General features: G+C 45.6%; 1 protein-coding gene across 1 annotated transcript; it reads right to left on the bottom strand.

The window, feature by feature from the left end:
• Positions 1–1,403: 1,403 nt before the first annotated feature.
• LOC123443027 (ankyrin-1-like) lies at positions 1,404–10,024 on the bottom strand. The gene is made up of 12 exons (XM_045119247.1): positions 9,765–10,024; positions 9,602–9,655; positions 8,607–8,786; positions 8,375–8,506; positions 8,102–8,241; positions 7,606–7,692; positions 7,334–7,462; positions 5,592–5,744; positions 2,920–3,021; positions 2,119–2,286; positions 1,942–2,021; positions 1,404–1,660 (listed from the first exon to the last, which is right to left on the bottom strand). The coding sequence occupies exons 1-12, from the start codon at positions 9,814–9,816 to the stop codon at positions 1,612–1,614; spliced, it is 1,326 nt and encodes a 441-aa protein (XP_044975182.1). The 5' UTR covers positions 9,817–10,024; the 3' UTR covers positions 1,404–1,611.
• Positions 10,025–21,118: the final 11,094 nt, after the last annotated feature.

Here is a 21,118-nt window from a genome sequence, read left to right as displayed (position 1 = left end):
GGTGACAGAAGTTTTGTTCGGAGTCTCGGATGAGATCCCGGACGTCACGAGGAGTTCCGGAATGGTCCGAAAACGAAGATTGATATATAGGAAGTTGGTATTTGGATTCCGGAAGGTTTTTCGGGCATTGCCGGCAGTGTGCCGGGAGTGACGAATGGGTTCCGGGGGCCCACTGGGTGGGCCCACCACGCCCCAAGGGGTCCACGTGGGTTTATTGGATGCGCAATAAGGCATAATGGGCTAACAAAGTCATCCAAGGAAAGCCCATGAGGAAAAAGTGGAAAATCCAAAAGAGGTGGGAAATTAAGGAAGGAGTCCTAATTCAAGTGGGATTGAAGGAGGACTCCTCCCTCCTCCACTTCGGCCGACCCAAGGGCTCCTCCCTTGTGGCGCAAGGCCTGCCCCCTCCCTCCTCCTATATATACTAGAGGTTTAGGGGTGTTTGAGATACAACTTTGTCACGTGCAACCCTAAACCTCTACTTCGTAGTCTTTCTCTAGATCGGTTTTCTGCGGAGCTCTCACGGAGCCCTGCAGGAATAGATCATCACCATCACCGGCGCGTCGTCACGCTGCCGGGGAACTCATCTAGATCCCCGTCTCTCTTGCTGGATCAAGAAGGCGGAGATCGTCATCGAGTTGTACGTGTGCGGAACGCGGAGGTGTCCTCCGTTCGGCACTTGATCGGGACGGATCACGAGACGGTTCATGAAGACGTACCACTACATCAACCACGTTTATTAACGTTTTCGCTTAGCGATCTACAAGGGTATGTGGATTCGATCTCCTTTTCGTAGATGATGATCACCATGATAGGTCTTCGTATGCGTAGGAATTTTTTTGTTCCCCATGTTGTGTTCCCCAACAATCAATACACCATCAATGACAGACTAGTGCTTAAACATGCTACAACCAGCAATGCTACCGTGGATTTATTTTTCAAGTCAAACATTTGCTGAATGCGTACTTTGATTCGGTTAACGTAGGCTGTTGCCCAAGGGCTTGTAATAATGTTGCTCATGTACTAGCAGCACATGTTGCATGTATGGATGAGGCAGAATCCACGCAAAGGTTCTCTGAACTCCCTAACTTTGTGCTTGCAAACTTAGTAACCAACGATCTTGCTGGGCAAACTGCTGAACCCTAAACCCTAACAACCACAGCACCACCCCAGCTGCTCCAAACAGACGCACCACCTTCAGCCGTAGGCCTCGCCGAGTCCAGCAGCAAAGGCTATTGTGTGGAGCTCAGGTGACGCTCTTGCGGAGCAGAGCCCCTGGGAGGGGCAAGAGGGACATGAGTGCATCATTTCATTTTTCTAAACAAAAGAGTGTGCCGTTTTAACTAGTCCATGTCGATGTTGCATTTAATCCATCTCCTCAATAGTTGAAAATGCAAAGGTACTCGTCCAAAACAACAGAAATTGCATTTGTCAGGTACAATCCAAGCGAAAGACGAGACGGTTTCACAAGAAGTAATGTTTTAGCAGTCTGCAGATGCGAGTTTTACGTGAATTTCACATCAGAAGTCAGAACACAAGGATTGGAAGTTCCTGCTATAGCTCTACTTTAGCGAATGGCGGAACATGTTCCAGCCTGCGCACGCCCACGCCTCACTGCTCACCGTCAGCGGGAGGATTCTTCATGAGTTCCCTAGCCTTCCTGCAAGAATTCAATCGATAGGAATGGAAACGTCAGCTCTAACAATGGTGCCTCAGTATGCAACTCAATAACCACATGATTCCCCATAGTAGGTCCAACCCTACACGTTACTTAGACACAAATGGCGCATGAAAAATAAAAATAAATCTTCAGGGGTGTGCACTGATGGCATTTGACGTGAAATGCAACTGCTTCTCATCACCGTAAACATACTTTCGCAACCTATACCATAGCAGCATTTGGAGGCACTCGAAAGAGACGAGCATAAGAGAGTAGGTTACCGTAGTTCACGTTCAATCTCATCATTCCCAGGATCCAAGTTTTGTGCATCCAACAGAGCATCACAGGCTTGTTTATACTCCTGGGCACAGAGCAAATTAAAGAGTGTGACCAGACTGTAAGATCAGTATGAATTATGGAGCAAGTCATCAGTGAACACAGTGGCAAGCTAGAGGCACCTTGAGAAGCATGTGAGCTGCGGCTTGACGGTAGCAAGCTTTTGCCCAATCAGGCCTCAGCATTCTGCACCTGAGAGCATCTGACAAAGCACCTTCACCATCACCCATGAGCAGTTTACAGACACTCCTGTTTGCATACAGTGTTGCACTCTCACCATGATCTATTGCCTAGGGTCAAAAGTTGGTCATTCAAATATTATTCTCAAAACTTAATGCTGCAGATGGAGTTGGAACACATTCTCTAACTAGATTGATCGGCTTGTTCAATTTACATGTACCTACGTATGATCAGTTTGGGTACAGTTAAACTAACCATTTGATGGCACACCACACACATTAACAGAGGCAGTAGACAAACATATCAAAGATTCATATTAACCGAGAAGGAGAAAAAGAACTCATGGAATCACTTTTTTTTTTCTAACATGCGCAGATGATGCCGATAGAAGTTTCTAAAGTGAAGTCAAATTTGCTTAGTAGTATGCTTATTAATCTCTAACAGTGAAGATCGGTCCCAAAAAATGAGAGTGAAGATCAGTTTCAGTCAGTGACAAATAACGTGAAATCATACATGGCAAATTAACAAGCAATACATTGTGTCCCAGTCCTACTGTTCATTGCAATTACACTGTTTTCTGACAATCAAAACTCATATTTTACATTAAAAATGGTTAGATATTCTAAAGTTAGATAATAAGAAACCTAGATAGGAAAAAAATGCTCTCGAACAAGATCTCTGTTAATACTTAACACACAGAAATTATCTTCTTAACCATCATAGATTAAGTGCAAGAGGTATACCAGACCATAACACTTTGATGCCATCTTATACTCCTTCATCTTGAATGCTGTATCAGCCTGTGACTTGAGTAAACGTTGTCTTCTTTCACGGTGCCGTTGCTCCTAGACAATAAAATAAACATGAAATGGATATTTGAATTCTAGAAGTAATCATCATCTACTATGATAATTTCCATCACAAAAAAGAAAATCAGCAACCTCGTGTTCAACATTCTACATAGTTTAGTATCTAGGTTTTTTTTTAGAAAAGGAGGATGACCCCCGGCCTCTGCATCTGGGAGATGCATGCGGCCATTTTATTGATTATTCTCGAGGACTTTACAAAGTAGTACAACAATATGCCTGAATCCACCATCTTGGCAACATCTGCCGCTACTCCTATCCATATGATGAAGGGGTGCAAGCTGGACCAAATACCCAGACCTCTCAGCTAAGCCTAACATCTAAAGCCGGAGGCCCCGACAGAGCCACATACCGGGTCCGGGGTACAAACCGGTCCGACGCACTCACATGTGTCGTCGCCGCCATCTTCCACCGGTCCATCTTCAGATCAGATTGAGGTACCAACCTTGGCAGGTGCCTCCGCCATCGACGCTACCATGACGCCAAACGACGACCTCCACCTACGCGAGTCCATCTCCAAGCAACAAACGCAGATCCATGCTAGGATAGGGCCGCACCACCGCCGTCGCCCACCACCCACAAGCGCCACCCAGCGCCAAGGTTTCCAAAGCGGCGCCTTCAAGAAGGGAACGGCGCCGTGAGCGCCGCCGCCGCCCAACAAAGTTAAGGCTTTAGCCCGGGAGACCTAGGGAAAGGGGAAGTGAGGGGATCAGTCCATACCGACGCCTCCAAGGAGGGTAACGGCGCCCTCAGGCGTCGCCGTTGACGCGGCCGGCCATGGCCGACCAGGGATTTCGCCCGAACTAGATCCCCGCCACCAGCAGCGCCTCCTGTACATAACCGACAACCCAAGGAAGCGCGGCCCGACCAGGCTGGCCTGCACGTGTACGCCGAACAGGGGAGGAGGGGAGGCGCCATATTGCGCGCACCGGCCACCGCAGAAGCCGTCGCTGGACGCCAACGACCACCGGATCCCGCCGCCCGCGCGGCCGGGACGCAAGATCCACCGCCCGCATGGCTGCTAGCCTGCCATGCCTCGCCAATGGAGCCGCCGCTCCAGATCCGGGGCTCCCCACGCAGAGGTAGGGCAGCCTAGGCCCCGCCGCCACCATCCTTGGCGTCCCGGGCTTGCCCGGTGGCTGCCTCAGGCGGCGGCGAGGAAGGGAGAGGGAGGGGGTGAGGCCGGGGGGGGCGGCATGGTCGGGGAGGATGCTGGCCAGAAGGACAGGTAGGTCAGGGGCAGGAGGCTGCAGATCCGGCCGCTGGCCAGTTTAGTATCTAGGTGGCAAGCGCTTCCACATAATTATGCTGCATGCATACGTCAAATGCCACTTCAAATGGAGAAATTCGTTACTGGTTCGGAAGCACAGAGTCAAGGTCTTAAAAGGACTCCTCTGCAAAGTATAGAAAATGCACCGAAAATGGAGGAACATAAGCCTCTCGTGTCTTCTTCAAAAGAAGTATGCAACCAGTACTAGAGCACCGTTATCCTTTTCTTTACCACTAAATGATGTCGCTAAAGCTAGAACAATGTTTTTCTTTTGCGGGGAAAAGTTAGAACAGTGATATAATCTATGGAAACACCAAGTGGGGCCAGCAGTGCAAAGTAGATGGCATGCAATATGAAACATGTGGACATCACCAAGTGTTTCATCTTTCAGGAAAATTACCAAGGGGAAAACACTGCATATGTGTTTGCAAGTGCAACATAATTTTAGAACAAGTGTGTTACTTAACTAAAATATATTGTTCATGAGTCATTATTACTACTATGCTAACAAGTAGCACAGCCTGTACATGATGCTGGTGTACTTCACAACCACGCTATGCAGTGACGAAGCTTGAAAAAAAGTTTAATGGGGTCAATGTCTATGATAATGGGGTCATTCTTTATAAATGAGTAATGATTAGTGCTAAATTAGTGAAGGAGTTGCTAATTTTACTGGGGTCAATTGACCCCATTGCCTACAAGGGAGCTCCGTCCCTGACGCTATGGGATCCATGACTACAAGCAACATTCAAAACTCCTGTACCAGACAGCACTAACTAATGTACAGTATTTCAAGATTTGCTTCAGTGCTCTACATAGTGATAAGTTAATGGCAGTTAACTGAACTGAGGCTGCCATACAATCTATATATATATATATATATATATATATATATATATATATATATGCAACTATCATTTTGCAAAGAGTACACCAATTGCCTTATCTTAAGAGTTGATCTTATCAGGTGTAAGGTGTTTGTACTTTTGAACCTTGGAAGCAGCAGTACTATTTTCCTCAGTGATTTCTACCAATTATCCAACAAAAAAACAGAATTTGGTTAGCATTTTCTATGTATTACAATCATTACCCTTCTAAATTACAGTTGGTAGTTTGTCCTAAAAAAAAGCCCCATAATGTGGTGTTGTCTACATAGTAACCAGAGCTTACAATAACACTGCATGGACAGATTTCAGGACTGAGGAACAAAACGATTGCTTAGTTTTCAAGCAATATTCAATATGGAAACGGCATAACAGAAAATATCAAAATAACATACCATTGGTTTTTTATCTTCATTTTTCACATGGGAAATTACCCCCTCAATACTCCAGTTTGGGACAGTTGGAATTGGCGTGGTCAAAGGAAACAACATTTCAACCTCTTCCTTGCAATCTCGTAATGCAGCAAGCTCTACTGGTAACCTACCCAACTGGGAAACCAAAGAAGAAGAAATGTCAATTATATCGAATATTTAAGACATCAATAAAAAAGGAAACTATAGCGATAATAACATAAGAACCTGATCATTCATAACTTAGAATCAATGTAAATAATTATAATATTGTCAGAAAGAACCAGGATCACTATAATTATCAAATATTTTAACAAGGAGAGAATTCCAACAACTGGGATGAAGAACCACATAATTAAGCAAAAGAGGTGAATTTATTTCAGCTTTTATTGCATGAATCCTTGGAGAAATTCTGCTACACAGAATGGTACATACTGATATCTCAGTATCCCATCAACTGTTTAGAATATTGTGTAATGTACTCTCGTTGCAGAAAATTTAACATGGTGGGAAGGAACCAGGATCTACGTAATATTTTTATCAAATGTTTCAACAAGGATTTACCCGAAAAGCATTATAAAATTGCTAAGCAATTCAAATTGCCAAAACACAAGGTTTCAAAGAGAGGCATTTCAGCAAAAGTTGAGACTCAGACACCACAAGAGTTTTTAGTGGCATGCCTCCTGAGTTCCGATGAAATATAAGATTAAAAGAAAAAAGAAAAGGAGAAGTAGCTGTTGACATGAAAAAATTTAGTTGGGATATAAACAGATTTTTAGAGTAAAAGAATGAAAACAGAACACTGTTAGTAAATGATTTCCTATTGATGGAGAATAAAAAAAATAAGCTAAGTAATGTCAAATTATTTTAGCATGTATTGCATGACTATCCAGAATGGTACATAATGAGATCTCAGTATCTCATCAACTGTTAAGTTAGGCACCGATATGATCTTCTTTCAAAATGGAGAAATATTGATAAATGTTGGGTACTTGCTGGACAGAAGCAACGTATTTAAAGCAAGAATTGATCTTACTCTTGGGTGTAGTTACACTTACACTACACCCTAGGCACTACACCCATGTCTCATATACTATCATGGGGCATTATAGAGTACACTACTTTATCATTTTGAGTATGTTGATACAATATTTCTAAGAAACTCCAAAGCGAACTACGTGAAAAATTGCAAGTGGGCCCATAGTTGTTGCATATTTTTGAAATACCGTCATATTTGTATATGAAAAAGGACTACATATACTACTACCTAGGTGGTCTTATATACTCCCATAATGCCGCTACATACTCCCGGTTACGCTAGATACTTCCATACAGCCGCTACAAGCCAAAAAAGTAGGCATGTTTCTTCAATAGGAAATCAACAATTGATGATCAACAGAAAATAATAACTCTATTCCCGTGGAGCTGAGAACTGGGATGTATCCCTACACGAGAGTTCGATTCCCGCGAGGTGAACTAATATCTAAGTCGCCCACATAGGTCTTTTTAACGATAAAACTGTTAGAATGAAAGGTCAGGACAACGCTACTACGCACAAGCGCCGATTTTCCACCTAGTCAACGCCTCAACGGCACAAAGCAACCTAAACTCACTGCTAAATGGCTCCTTTGAATAATAGCATCACCAGAAGATTTGATAGTATATACTATATAGTGAAATTCTGCATACCAGGACAGCAAAACATACAGAAAATATACGAAACATACATCATCGGGAATATTAGGATCAGCTCCAGCCTTCAACAGGAACTTAATGAAGTTGGTATAACCTCCTTGCAGTGTAGCAAACACCAAAAGTGTCATAGTGGAAGCCTTGCAATTTACATCGGCACCAGCCTGTAAAGAGGATTATGCAATAGAATGTTCACAGTGTTATCTCAATGCACATCAGCATATAAGGATGGCAGAGATGACAGAAAGGTAGAACAGGGAAAATCAACACATAGCTATGATTAATAATCAAGAGTACTAATACTCACCTTAATGAGTAGCTTCATGCACTTCAATGAACGGTAAATAAGAGCACTCAGCAGGGGAGTAGTAGCACCGCTGATTATGATGTTAGGCTGAAAGCAGGGTATTGTGTTTTGTATTAAGAAACACAGGTGGCATGATAGAGTCAAGAGTTCCTAATAAAAAAGCATGTCATCATATAATTTACTGGTGTGTTTGGTCGTTTTTCGAGGGACTAAATGTAAGTGAACCATCCAATCCTAATCCTGACCTAACATGCTTGTCTGGTTCGAGGATTGAAATGAGTTGCTCCATCAATGAATCACACTTCAAGATCTCTACTGAATTTCATAAACCTAGAAACATATTTGTAATATCTAAGTATGTGTTACTCCAAGCAACCAAAACACCCCCAGGACAAGCCATATTTGTCCACGTCATCTAACTAGTTGGCAAACTAACAATTATCTGTCCAAATTAACTCTGAATCAACAGAAATAAGAAATAGAGGAGGCTATATACATTTGCATGGTGGTCTAATAAAATCTTCAGTGTCTTATCCTGCTCATTTGTAGCAGCCATGAAGAGTGGTGGTCCACGGCCACAGTCTATGTCAACTGGCACCCCTTTTGAAAGGAGGAACTCTGTTACCTTGCAGCATCCTGTAGTGAACAAGATGATTCTGTAAGTCATCTTTTCTCATAACAATGAACAAACCAAGTATAGTAGAGTAAATGACAACTAGTAAAACGACAGTCCTGGAGAAATCATGTATGTGCGTATCAAGGGGAAAACCTGCCGAGGCAGCATGGTGGAGAATTGTGCGTCCCTTGTCATCTGCTTTCATTAGATCACCACCATGATCAAGGAAATACTTGACAGTGGGAACATCACCAGACTGAGCTGACATCATAAACGGAGTTGCACCTGTAAGAAAAGCACATATCAACACAATCTCGATCGGCTACTGGAAATCATTGGCATGGCAGCAACCGATTTAAAAAATGGAGAAAAGATAGAGAAAGACCTAGAGCTACAGTTCCAATTCCAGGAGCATTCACATCTCCCCCAAGCTCCTCCACCAAATACTTGCAAACCTCCAGATGGCCTCCGCATGCCGCACCATGCAACACACCAACACCATCTTTGTGGAAAGAAAAAATCGCCGATGGGCCGCCATTCCCCCGGGTAAGACTGTTTACAATACCTTTGCCCACAGAAACACCATCACATTACAGAAATAAATGCCAAATTAACAATATCTAAAACCAAAAGAAAAACAGAAACATCTATGCAATGCATAAGAACCTCAAAGGCCAAAGGAACCGATTTAATGCATTTATGGACACAGTTATGCAGTGAAACCCTTGATGACATATCAATTTAGAGTACTTGACTATACTGCAAATTTGGTTGTACACAGAATCATGTCCCATCATCAAAATCTGCCAGATTTACACCAAGATTTGTTAAGATAGAAACACTGTTCCTCTGGATTTTGTTTGGACCGGAATGCTCATCCGAATTTCAGGAGGGAGAATACGTATGACATGACGGTATGAGATCTTGTCATTACTGGATAAATAGCTTGGTCATCGCTACTAATCCAACGCCCATGTTTCCAATTGGTTTTTTTTTTGAGCCGAGCATAACACCCCTTTCCATTACAGAGAACGGAAATACAGCAGATCCACAAAGTAACCGGAAAAGAGAAAGTACTGGTACGACACACGCTCCAGCAAGCTGCTATTTATGTTTCCAATTGGTAAATGCAATAAAACAAACAATACGTAGCACCTGACATGCAAATCAAGATATTCTCCGAAGGCAAGCGGTGCTAGATGGTTAGGCGCCTCAGCAATGCAGCGTGTCAAAACAACCTCCGACCCCACGAACACAGCACACGCATGACATAACTAATTAAGCAGCATCACTAGTAGACTGGAACGGAAATTAGGGAAATGCACAGGAGCATGCAAGGGAAAGGGATCGATGCGGCGGAGAAGAGGAGAAAAGTGCTACCTTTGAGGCGGTCGAGGTTGCCGTGGAGCGCCGCCATCAGGAGAGCGTTCTCATCTGCACACACGCGCGCACGTTCTATCGCTGTCAGGAATGCAGCCACAGAGAAAGGCAGGGAGGAAGGGGTGATCGCGGGAGCAAACCAAAGGGGGGAGGGGGGACGTACCGGCGCCGCCGTCGTCGGAGGGGGGGCAGTAGACGAACGGAGCCGCCGCCATGGCCCAGTCCCGCCGGTTTCGTTCGTACTCGCGGCTGGAGGCGGACTACGCCGGACGGCCGGAGAACCCTGCAGTGCGGTGCCGGTGCCGGTGCGGCGCGGGGGAGCTGGGGTTTTCAGCCTGGGCTGGGCTGCCCAGCGGCGGGGAAGGCGAGGGCGCTGCGGAGTGGATGAACCCGGTGCTGGTGCACTGCGCGTGCTCTCTCTGTGCCTTGCCCTTGCACGTGCATAGACCCGGTGCACCCGGGGCTCGTCGCTCGGGAGAAAACCAGAAACGGCCCCAGTTTTGAGTAAACCCGTCTTCTGATTCGGAGCCTCTGGACCCAGTCGGCAGTCGCAATGACAACGGGACACACAAGCGCGAGAGAATCTTGTCAGTGAGTAGGCTGACGGCGGGTAGAGATCAGGACGTGGGACGCTGGTACGGCGGGGCGCCCAGGTTAGCGAGCCAGTCGTCGGTGGACACGTGTGCAACGAGGCAAAAAGGCTGCCGCTTGGACCTGCCCTCCCACGCAGATGGCAGCGAGGAACCGTAGGCGCTCCGCTAGGAACCTCAAACAGATCGCGGCCCTTGTATTTTGAAACAAGGGCTGAGATGAGTGCTACAAAGGCACATGTTGGTGAGTGATGTGTAGCACAAAAAATGGTGCCCCTCCAACGTTGGATCTCCTTGACTCTATCATATCTGTCTATAAATATATTATCCCTTTTGTTTTTAAATATATTTTTTTAGAGGTTTTACTAGAGAACTACACATTAATAGAAAACAAGACTTTCGTTCTAGCCAATAGTCTCGGTCGCGTTAAGAACCAGGACTAATGTGAGCATTAGTTCTGATTCGAGCGACCAGGGCGCCGGACGGGGCTCGGCAGACATCAGTCCCGGTTTGAATGTGACATTTAGTCCCGCTTTGAGACACCAACAGGGATTAAAGGGGTTGCGGCAGGAGCGATACCGTTTAGTCCTCGTTGGCGCCTCCAATCAGGACTCAAGACATGTCTTGAGTGCCGGTTTTGGACACCAATCGAGACTAAAAAGTTGCCTATACATACTTCGCCCCTACCCCCCTGCTCTGTTTTTTTCCTGAGAGAAGATGGGAGGTGTGTGCTAGTTTGTTTTCTTTTCCTATGCATAAGAGGTATTCGATGGACTGCGTGAGAGCATGATGCCATTGATATGAGGTGACGAGCCACACTTAAGCTTTCTCCTCTTTCTTCTCCTATGTTCTTCCTCCAAGCTCTCGTCCTCGTCGTCACCGCCGTCGATCACCCGTGTCGATCTCGTCGCCGGTACCACCGTGGTGAGCCTTGTTGGAAATACTTGAGTATGCCCTAGTGGCAATAATAAAGTGGTTATTATTATATTTTCTTGTTCATGATAATTGTCTATTGTTCATGTTATAATTGCATTAACCGAAAACCGTAATACATGTGTGAATACATAGACCACAATGTGTCCCTAGTGAGCCTCTAGCGGACTAGCTTGTTGATCAATAGATGGTCATGGTTTTTTTATCATGGACATTGAATATCCTAAGCATAGCACATGATCGTGTAGTTCATCTGCTAGAGCTTTTATAATGTCAAGTATCATTTCCTTAAACCATGAGGATGTGCGATTCCCGGATACCGTAGGAGTGCTTTGGGTGTATCAAACGTCACAACGCAACTGAGTGATTATAAAGGTGCACTACAGGTATCTCCGAAAGTGTCTGTTGGGTTGGTACGAATCGAGACTGGGATTTGTCGCTCCGTGTGAGGGAGAGGTATCTCTAGACCCACTCGGTAATGCATCATCCTAATGAGCTCAATGTGACTGTAACGCCCTCGGTTTAATCGTACGCTAAACAAACACACAAATGCGTACGATCAAACCCAAGGACTCACGATATCACAACACAACTCTAGACACAATTAAAATAATACAAGCTCCATATTACAAGCCAGGGGCCTCGAGGGCTAGAATACAAAAGCTCGATAAACACACGAGTCAGCGGAAGCAACAAATATCTGAGTACAGACATAAAACAAGGGGTGCCTTGGAGAAGGCTAGCACAAAAGAAACACGATCGAACGAGGCGAGGCCTCCTGCCTGGGAACCTCCTAACTACTCCTATCTTCGGCGGCCTCCACGAAGATGACACCATCGAGGTGGCAGGCGTCGACAGGAAACTCCACTCCTGGGCTCCATCATCTGGTCGCAGCACGGATCAAGGGGACAAAGGGGGAGCAAAGCAACGGTGAGTACTCATCCAAAGTACTCGCAAGTCTTACATCAGAACTATTCTAAGTATGCATCAGTATCAAGGAAGGGGGGTGGTTATATGTGGACTGACTGCAGCAATGCGAGAATAGAGAGAGAAGGCCTAGTCCTATCGAAGACTAGCATCTTCAGGGTCTTGCAGCAATAGACGAGAGTAGAACAGGGGTAACACAAATAATAGTCATATTGTTGCAGCAATATTAAAGTGAGGTCACGCCCAGAGATCCTCCCTCGACTCCCTGCAAGGAAGCAATCTCGAGGCAACTAATTCTAGTTAAGTAACGATTGTAGTTGTATAAGATGAGGGCACAACTCCAAGTCGTCGTGTAACCGTGGACACGGCTATTCGAATAGTTAATTTTCATCCCTGCAGGGGTGACCACGTGTCCCGTCATGCTCGATAACACTCTGGTCGGACACACTTTTTTGGGTCATCCCCGGCCTCGGAATATCGACACGTCGCAGCCCCACCTAAGACTAATCAGAGAGGCCAGCCCGCCGGTCTAACTCCTAAGCACAAAGGGTTCGTGGGCCCAGTTCCCCTTCGCGCTCCTGCACGTGGCGTGGGCGGCCGACGTCAGTCCTAGCATCCCTTAATCACAAGTGCGATGCATCTCGGGACCACTCGGGCGCGCGCCGCTACATTGCTGACATCTGAAAAGCTTCGGCTGATACCGCGACGCCGAGTACCCATAATTCTTCCAGCGTAGCCGGTTAGTGCGAAAAGGTCTCCAACCAACCCAGATCAAATACCCAAATCCATTATCATTTTAATTAGGCCAACAACACAATCTCGCGGGAATCCACCCGACTAACATCTAATCACCAATGATCCCAGTAACATGGTCGGGTAACTGTGTGGATGTAACATCGGGGGGAATCCGAGGTATCACCCTCGTTGGATTCCGAACGATGTATCCGTCAAGGTGGGCTTAGAGGAATCACCCTCGGGGGGTCCCACACTTGAGGGGTTGCACGACAGAGGCATCGTCGGGAATGGTGAAAGAGGAATCACCCTCGATAACCACGATCGACTAGCTATACTACAGAGATATCATCAGGAGTACTTAGCGAGGTGTCACCCTCGGTACCCGATAGTATCTCTGTAGCGTCGTACAACTAAGGGGGGGTGTATGTGTTGTGTCGGGTCTGGCTCGTCGATCAGTTATCGAGATTGAAAGCAAAGCGGGGCAACTGGACTACGGGGTCACAAGGGATGATTGCTCCACCTATACTAAGCAGATTTAAAGTACATGACTGAAAGTAGCAGTTAATCAAAAATAGGCTATGCATCAGATATAGGAGCTAACTACAACAGTAGCAAAAATACTAATGCAAGCAGTAGGAATAAAGACATAGGCGATATAGGAATAATCAAGGGGGTTTGCTAACCTTGTTGCTCTGCAGCAAAGGACTGATTGGCAGGGTCATAGATGTACTCGGCAGTAGCTTTAGTCTCGGGATCTACCGGTAAGAAGAGGGGGAAGAAACAATAAATAATAGCAACGATGCAACATAATGCATGACATGGCAAGATGCGGGCTAGACATGAGCTAACGTAGCAACATCCGTCGCAGACGGGTCGGAAGAATATTTGACGATATTTTCCGGGTCTCGGGCTACTACCGGTCGGATGGAAAACGATCGAAAAGTTCCACGTTTGCTATGCTAGGGACGCGTGACACACGAATGGACCGTGTATCCGGGTTCGTCTCGTTCTGCTCATCAACTTTCATGTTGAAAGTATTTTGATCTAACTTACGGATTATTTTATATTAATTTTTAAAGTTTTATTTAATTATTTAGGAATTAAAAACAGATTTAATTAAATTGATTAAATGCAATTATGACATCAGCATGATGTCATGCTGACATCCACAGTTGACTGGTCAAGTGACCAGTGGGTCCCATGCGTCATAGACACAAGTTTTTAATTAAGATTAAATAGTAATTAAACAGATTAATTTAATGGGGGGCCCACGTGTCATACTCTAATTATTTTAACTACCCAAATAATTAATTAAATAATATATCTATTTATTTATTTAATAAAAAACATATTTTTTATTTTTATATTTTAATTTCCATTTTTCTTCAAAGCGGGTGTGGGGCCTCCCTGTAAATGGGTGTGGAGGTATGTCCCCACCGGTGAGTGACATAGGCCACATACATACAAAACACACATACACCCAATCATACATAATGTATTTTCTTACGTACATGCATTCATACATAATAATACATACATAGGTACATGCTTTATACATATATCATTTTTTTTTGTTTTTCTCTCTAACTCTTTCTCTAACCTCTCTGCTAACAGACAACCTCTCACAGAACCTTCTCATCTCAACAGAAAGAGGGAGGAGACAACCTCCACCTATACGAACCTAACGGTGCCGGAACGCGGCGGTGTTCGCCGGAACGGATCCGGAGCGGAAAAAGGGAGGGAAGGGTGTTCTCATCGAGCCCTGTAGATGTGCAAAAACGGGTTCGGGGGAGGCTTGATGGAGATCGCGTCGGCGTAGGGGAAGCTTCGGGACGGGGCGGATCCGGCGTGATGGAGCGGTTTCGGTGAGCTTGTTGACGAGGAGGCCGGTCGTGTGACGAGGAGGGGCCGGCCGGTGGCGCCGGTTGTGGAGGGCCAGACGGTGCAGAGGTCGTCGTGGCGCCGCCGGGGAGGTGCTCTAGTGACGGGGAGTGAGGCCGCCAGGAGAGGAGGGGTTGCCGACAGTGGGGGGGCTGTGCGCCGGAGGGAGGCAGGGGCCTCGATCCCTGGGAGGAGGAGGGAGGCCGAGAGAGGAGTGTTAGGTGGGGGGAAGCTCGGTGAGGAAGGAGCCCGTGGAGGCCCAGGCCGAGGCGCCGGTGGGGAGGGGCGGCCACCGGGGAGGTGAGGGCCGCCGGAGATGGGGCTCCTGGGGATGGGGAGGTCGGCCGGCGGGGATGGGGTGGGTCGCCGGCGAGATGGGGAGGGAGAGGGAGGTCGTGTGAGAGGCCGGCGGGAGGGTGTGTGGGGGAGGGCCTCGACGGGATCAGGGGCTGGGAGCCGAGCGAGGGGGGAAGGACAGGGCGGTTGGAGGCGTCCTGGGATGAGGTGAAGAGAGGAGGGAGGAGGGGACCTGGGCGGGGGCTCTCGCGAGAGAGAGGGAGACCAGGGGCGATCGGATCTCGTGGGGTAGGTGGGGCGACGGGGCTGGCGGTAGGTGGGGGCAGGTGGGAGCGGTTGGTGGCAGCCAGGGAAAGGTGGGAACCGCGGGGGGGGGGGGGTACGAGGGGATAACCCTCGTTGGTTCCTGGCGGCGCCGGGTGGGGGAAGTGGGGGGGGGGGGGCTGGGGGCGATTAGGGTTTACTGGTGGGAGTGGGCCGACCAGGCTGGGCCGAGGCCCAAGGGAGAGGGTTTTTTTTCTGTTATTCTATTTTTTTATTACATATATCTTTCTGTTTTAATTATATAGGACTTTTAATATTTTTTTTAAATGTCCGATTCACTTTTATAACTTATTAGGGAATTTCTATAACTCTCCCAACATTTTTACTTAACATCGCAAAACGTTTCTCGTTCGACTTTATTTTTAAATTTCGAACTCGACTTGGTTTTCGACTAACACGAGATCAACGATAGAATTTATGATGACGTGGCTTCATTAGCGTGGGATTACTGTCGCTTGACTATAGGGGTTACTGTAGCACAAATCTGGGGATGTCACAACTCTCCCCCACTAACAAGAATTCTCGCCTCAAGAATTAAGGGTTAGAAGGAAAGAGCTCGGGGTATTCATCACGAAGATGATCCTGGCGTTCCCAAGTGGCCTCATCTTTAGAATGATTTGACCACTGCACTTTAAGGAACTTGGTGACTTTGCGACGAGTCTTACATTCAGCTTGGTCGAGAATACGGACCAGATGTTCTCTATAAGAGAGGCCTTATTGCAGCTCAGCATATCATGATCCACTGCTCGAATAGGATCACTGAAGCAACGACAGAGCTGAGACACATGGAAGACATCGTGAACCTGGGAAAGGTTTGACGACAGTTCCAATTGGTAAGCTACTTTTTCACGCCTAATGAGGGCAGTGAAAGGACCAATGTAGCGAGGAGCTAACTTGCCCTTGATTCCAAAACGATGTGCACCTCTCATTGGTGTGACACGAAGATAAGCCTTTTCGCCAGGTTGATAGACCATATCTTGATGATGACGGTCATACCAACTTTTCTGACGGGACTGAGTAGACTTCAGATTCTCATGAATAATGCGGACCTGATCTTCATCGGGATGGGCATCATCCGCACCGGAGAGGGATCGGTCCATTGAACGATGGCTCAAGAATTTCATACGAAGCCAAGTGTAAGGGATACCTTGGAGTCAAAGATGTACAGGAGAGTCAGGTTTTCAATCCTGTGGAACTTTGGGTTATGGCTCCACCATGTGGGCCGAGGGTAGGTAGAGGGGTGACATATTATACGGTCTTGGTAGTAAGACGTGTGAGAGGATAGCCTGTCAGTTATGTTGGCAACAACATCGGTACCAAGGGCGGGGGACGACTAGAACCATTTTCCTGCTCGCTGAAACGAGGCGGACCAATAGGCAAGGTTCTCGTCCACCGACGGCTACCGGAAATGTTATCCACCATAGTAACAGGGTCTTACCGACAGAGTTGTAAACACAGGTTTTTACTAAGCAGGGAATTAACACTGCTTAGATAAATAATGCCACAAGAAAGGTCAAACAGACCAATGGGAAGGAAAAATGTGTTCACACACACAAGTATTAGAGTATACCATTCCCGAGGAAAACACAGAGTATGGTATACATGATAGGCCATCAAGTACATAACCTTTTAGATAGGAGGCAAGAAGAATCATGATGTTTACCCATACCACGCGGTCTGCATAATTGATCAGGAACAATTTAGCATTGCGCTTCCAATGTTCCTGTTGAAATTTGAAGTACCACATCCATGCTTCGGGGTAGCATCGACATGGTCATCAGGTAAGGTTGGACTTATGGGTATACAAAGAGGATTTATGAGGAACAACTTATAAAACTAAGTCATATAGCTTCCGCATGGAATATGGTGAATCCTACATATGGGAGAATTTATATCAATAGGTCCTTCGGCCCGGTGTGTCGGAAAGACATCACCATACCGGTTTCCATAAGACCAAAGTTACAATTTATGGAAAAATGTTCCAACCATCATATCTGCCCGAGATTCAGATGTGACTGGCGTCAGGACACCTCAGGCTCAAGATAGCTGAGAAGAAAAGATGATGATGCAGGAGTCTCATGATATGAACTACACAAGCAATCCTTGAATCATGAGTTCGACTTTAAGACATATGAACACAATGTCAAGATATTCGTGCCCACTTGGAATTCTTACGTCAAAATGCAACTGAGTTCTTGTTTGGGAACCATCATCGGGGATAACAAGGTTCCATGTGTAAGTCTGGATTAGCTCTTATGAAGAAACTTATTTTCCTTGATCTAATCAGCCAGTGGCTTGGCGTGCTAAGAGAAGTTATATGAAGTGAAGATAGCAAATCTTCAAAACATATAACACATCGCACGTGCGTGAATGATTTGATATTTCCCGAGAGGAAGTGAAACAAAACTTTCACATATTCACGGCGGGAAGAGTGCACGTGAACCTTGGGAAAAACACTTCTTCTTATCAACCATATCCTTCATGAGCTAGGCACAAGGATAATGCTTTCAAGAGCTTCATTGTGGGACATGGAGAAGTTGAGGGTGTGGCTGATGGGCTCAACAACAATCCCTCAAGATTTTGACAGGGACGAATTTCCAAAATTATAATATCAAGGAGATAGCATTTGTCAAATCAAATGGTACCATGTCGTATGCTTGAGGGAACAACAACAATTAAACACTGGTCAAAGGGTGCACTCGGAAATACGGACATAGTAGCATAACCAATGTCAAAAATGATGAGTCAACACCCAACACACTAAGAATGAAATAATCAGTTGGTAACCTCAAGGCAATAGGGTTGCCAGAAATATTGGAATCACACATCAGAGTTCACTTGTCGGTATACCGGTTAGAAACAACACGGGACCAACAATGAATGGTGATGGCAAGAAGTATTACTATGTCAAGGATTCTTAAGAGGTGCAATGATGCTCACAACATTCTTGACATAAAGGTGGTAATACCCCAAGGTAGAAGATAACATAAGATGAACTAGCAAGGAACTCAAGGGACAACACAAAACATGAACAAGTTTGTGTAGGAGGGAAAGCAAAAAGGTTGCCGATGAAAACACAAACCATCGAGGGGCAAGGATGGTATTTTCTCACCATGCGTTCAATTGATACCCTGCAAGAGCTCAGAATGTTGATGATGATCAAGACACTTTTGTCGAGAAAGTTCACGAAGATGTAATCGTTCAGCGACGACATCAAGTAAGGGAAGTGATGAAGCAAGAGGTTGTCGGAATCATAGATAAGGCTGCTAGCTTAGAATTGAGATTGCCTTTTAAGACAACCAACATGGTGTTGAAAGATTGATGTAAGCTTAACATCTTGGAATGACATGATCGAGTACAAACTTGTAAACAAGGAAGATTGCTAAAAGTTGTTGAATCGCAATGCATACTCGATTCAGTTATGGATGTACTCGCGTGTCCAACAACTCAAACACGAGGCAGCTGGAATTAAGGAAAATATCATAGTTGATGAGGAGCTCACAAGAAGTTCCATAGCTTCGCGATATCCTCGAGCTACAAGGAATAATACTCGGAGGTAGATCAACTTTAAGGTTTGGACCGGTGTGTTGATGTGAAGAAGACAAGTACTTTAACTCGTCTGAGAATGAAATCAAGGTAGGACAACATGGTCAGAACCACAATTGCAAAGGATAAGATCATACATACCAAATTTAACCACAGAAGGAATGATTATTGATACGAGAAACTTCTATGGTAAGATCAACGTTGTTTCCATGGGCATGAACACAAAGTTCAAGGTCGACTCCCACTTCATCAATGCATCACCTGTCATTTACTCCTCGCCTTTGATCAGGTTGTAGCTTAAAAAGATTATCTGGCAAAACACCAGAAGAGCAAGACTCATGAAAACTTTTCGAGTCATATTGATTTAGGAAGGCCTAGGTTCAACCCATCGGGGCATCTTAGGAACATATACCACAAACTTCAGGAATAACTAACACATGCTTGACAACAGAGCATGGCCGACAAAAGTATAGGATACAATTTATCAGAGGGAGAAGACACAATTTACGAATGGCATCATGTGTCAGGGGAAGCAATGACAAGAATTTTCGAAAGCAAAGGATGCCGTCGGATAATAGCACAAAATGAGCCTGGCATTACACAAAAGACCTGATGTGAGTATCGGTACTCAATCAGAGGGAGATAGGATGCAATGCATCGGGTTATAGAACATCTGAAAATATCGATACTTAATTACCAAAGGAATTAGGATTTCCAAGTTGGTGTATCATAACCAGATGCTCCGATCAAATTCAAGTAGGTCCAATGGACTTAGATGAATAACCAACCAAAGTTGATTTGTCGAGAACCAGCTCCTGTCTGGAAGGATGTCCGAGCCGGAAAGATAAGCTATGAGTATCATCACATGATTGTGTGCATTCACATAAAGGTAGAACCAATGAGATCATCGAAAAATCACAAAGGATTTTAATGAATGCAGCTAGACATATGGATTTAACCATAACACAAGTAGATGAGAAAGGTCAAAAGCAATAGGCTACTGGGGATTCCGAAAGATCGAATAGTAATTTGAAGAACTCTCGAAACCCATGACAACTGACGACGGATGAATCCTTGATAAGATAATTCATTGCATGTCGTAAAAACAAGAGCATTTCGAAAGAAAATATGAATGAAATTTGTATGCAGTCATCCACAAGGGTTGACGGAGGAAGGGAACTCGCAAGAGTGATGGGAACAAGTTCTCGAGAGAAACATCGGAGAGTACTATCGAAGTCTTCTGACGGATTAAGCCATCATCTGCAATTACGGGGCTCTCCGGGAGGAAATATTTACGAGAACCTAATGTTAGAGTTAGTAAAATCTTTAACCCAAAAGAGAAGAGAGAGTAGAGCCCAGAGTATAGGAAAGGAGTAAAAGATACTAATACCACTCAATTGAGATGTGGGCCCGTAAGCCACAACATCGGTGTTAGTAAAGTTTTTGAAACACTAGACTCAACTTCGGCCAAGGAGTTGGAAAGGGGGCTACCTATAGGCAGTCGACTCTGATACCAACTTGTGACGCCCTCGGTTTAATCGTACACTAAACAAACGCGCAAATGCGTACGATCAAACCCAAGGACTCACGGGAAGATATCACAACACAACTCTAGACACAATTAAAATAATACAAGCTTCATATTACAAGCCAGGGGCCTCGAGGGCTAGAATAAAAAAGCTCGATAAACACATGAGTCAGCGGAAGCAACAAATATCTGAGTACAGACATAAAACAAGGGGTGCCTTAGAGAAGGCTAGCACAAAAGAAACACGATCGAACGAGGCGAGGCCTCCTGCCTGGGAACCTCCTAACTACTCCTATCTTCGACGGCCTCCACGAAGATGACACCATCGAGGCGGCAGGCGTCGGCAGGAAACCCCACTCCTGGGCTCCATCATCTGGTCGCAGCACGGATCAAGGGGACAAAGGGGGAGCAAAGCAATGGTGAGTACTCATCCAAAGTACTCGGAAGTCTTACATCAGAACTATTCTAAGTATGCATCAGTATCAAGGAAGGGGGGTGGTTATATGTGGACTGACTGCAGCAATGCGAGAATAGAGAGAGAAGGTCTAGTCCTATCGAAGACTAGCATCTTCAGGGTCTTGCAGCAATAGACGAGAGTAGAACAGGGGAACGCAAATAATAGTCACATTGTTGCAGCAATATTAAAGTGTGGTCACGCCCAGAGATCCTCCTCAACTCCCTGCAAGGAAGCAATCCCGAGGCAACTAATTCCAGTTAAGTAACAATTATAGTTGTATAAGATCACGGCACAACTCC

This window comes from Hordeum vulgare, chromosome 3H (genome assembly GCF_904849725.1).
Source record: "Hordeum vulgare subsp. vulgare chromosome 3H, MorexV3_pseudomolecules_assembly, whole genome shotgun sequence".
Lineage (NCBI taxonomy): Eukaryota > Viridiplantae > Streptophyta > Magnoliopsida > Poales > Poaceae > Hordeum > Hordeum vulgare.
The sequence above is the reverse complement of the archived record's forward strand: the minus strand, read 5'-3'. Positions and strand labels throughout refer to the sequence as shown.

Excerpts from the sequence above, each read along its gene's own strand:
- LOC123443027 (XM_045119247.1), bottom strand. The coding sequence starts at position 9,816 with ATGGCGGCGGCTCCGTTCGTCTACTGCCCCCCCTCCGACGACGGCGGC. Across the intron at positions 2,287-2,919 it reads CATCAAAGTGTTATGGTCTG|GCAATAGATCATGGTGAGAG; the intron begins GTATACCTCTTG and ends TTTTGACCCTAG. Across the intron at positions 2,022-2,118 it reads CAGCTCACATGCTTCTCAAG|GAGTATAAACAAGCCTGTGA; the intron begins GTGCCTCTAGCT and ends CTCTGTGCCCAG.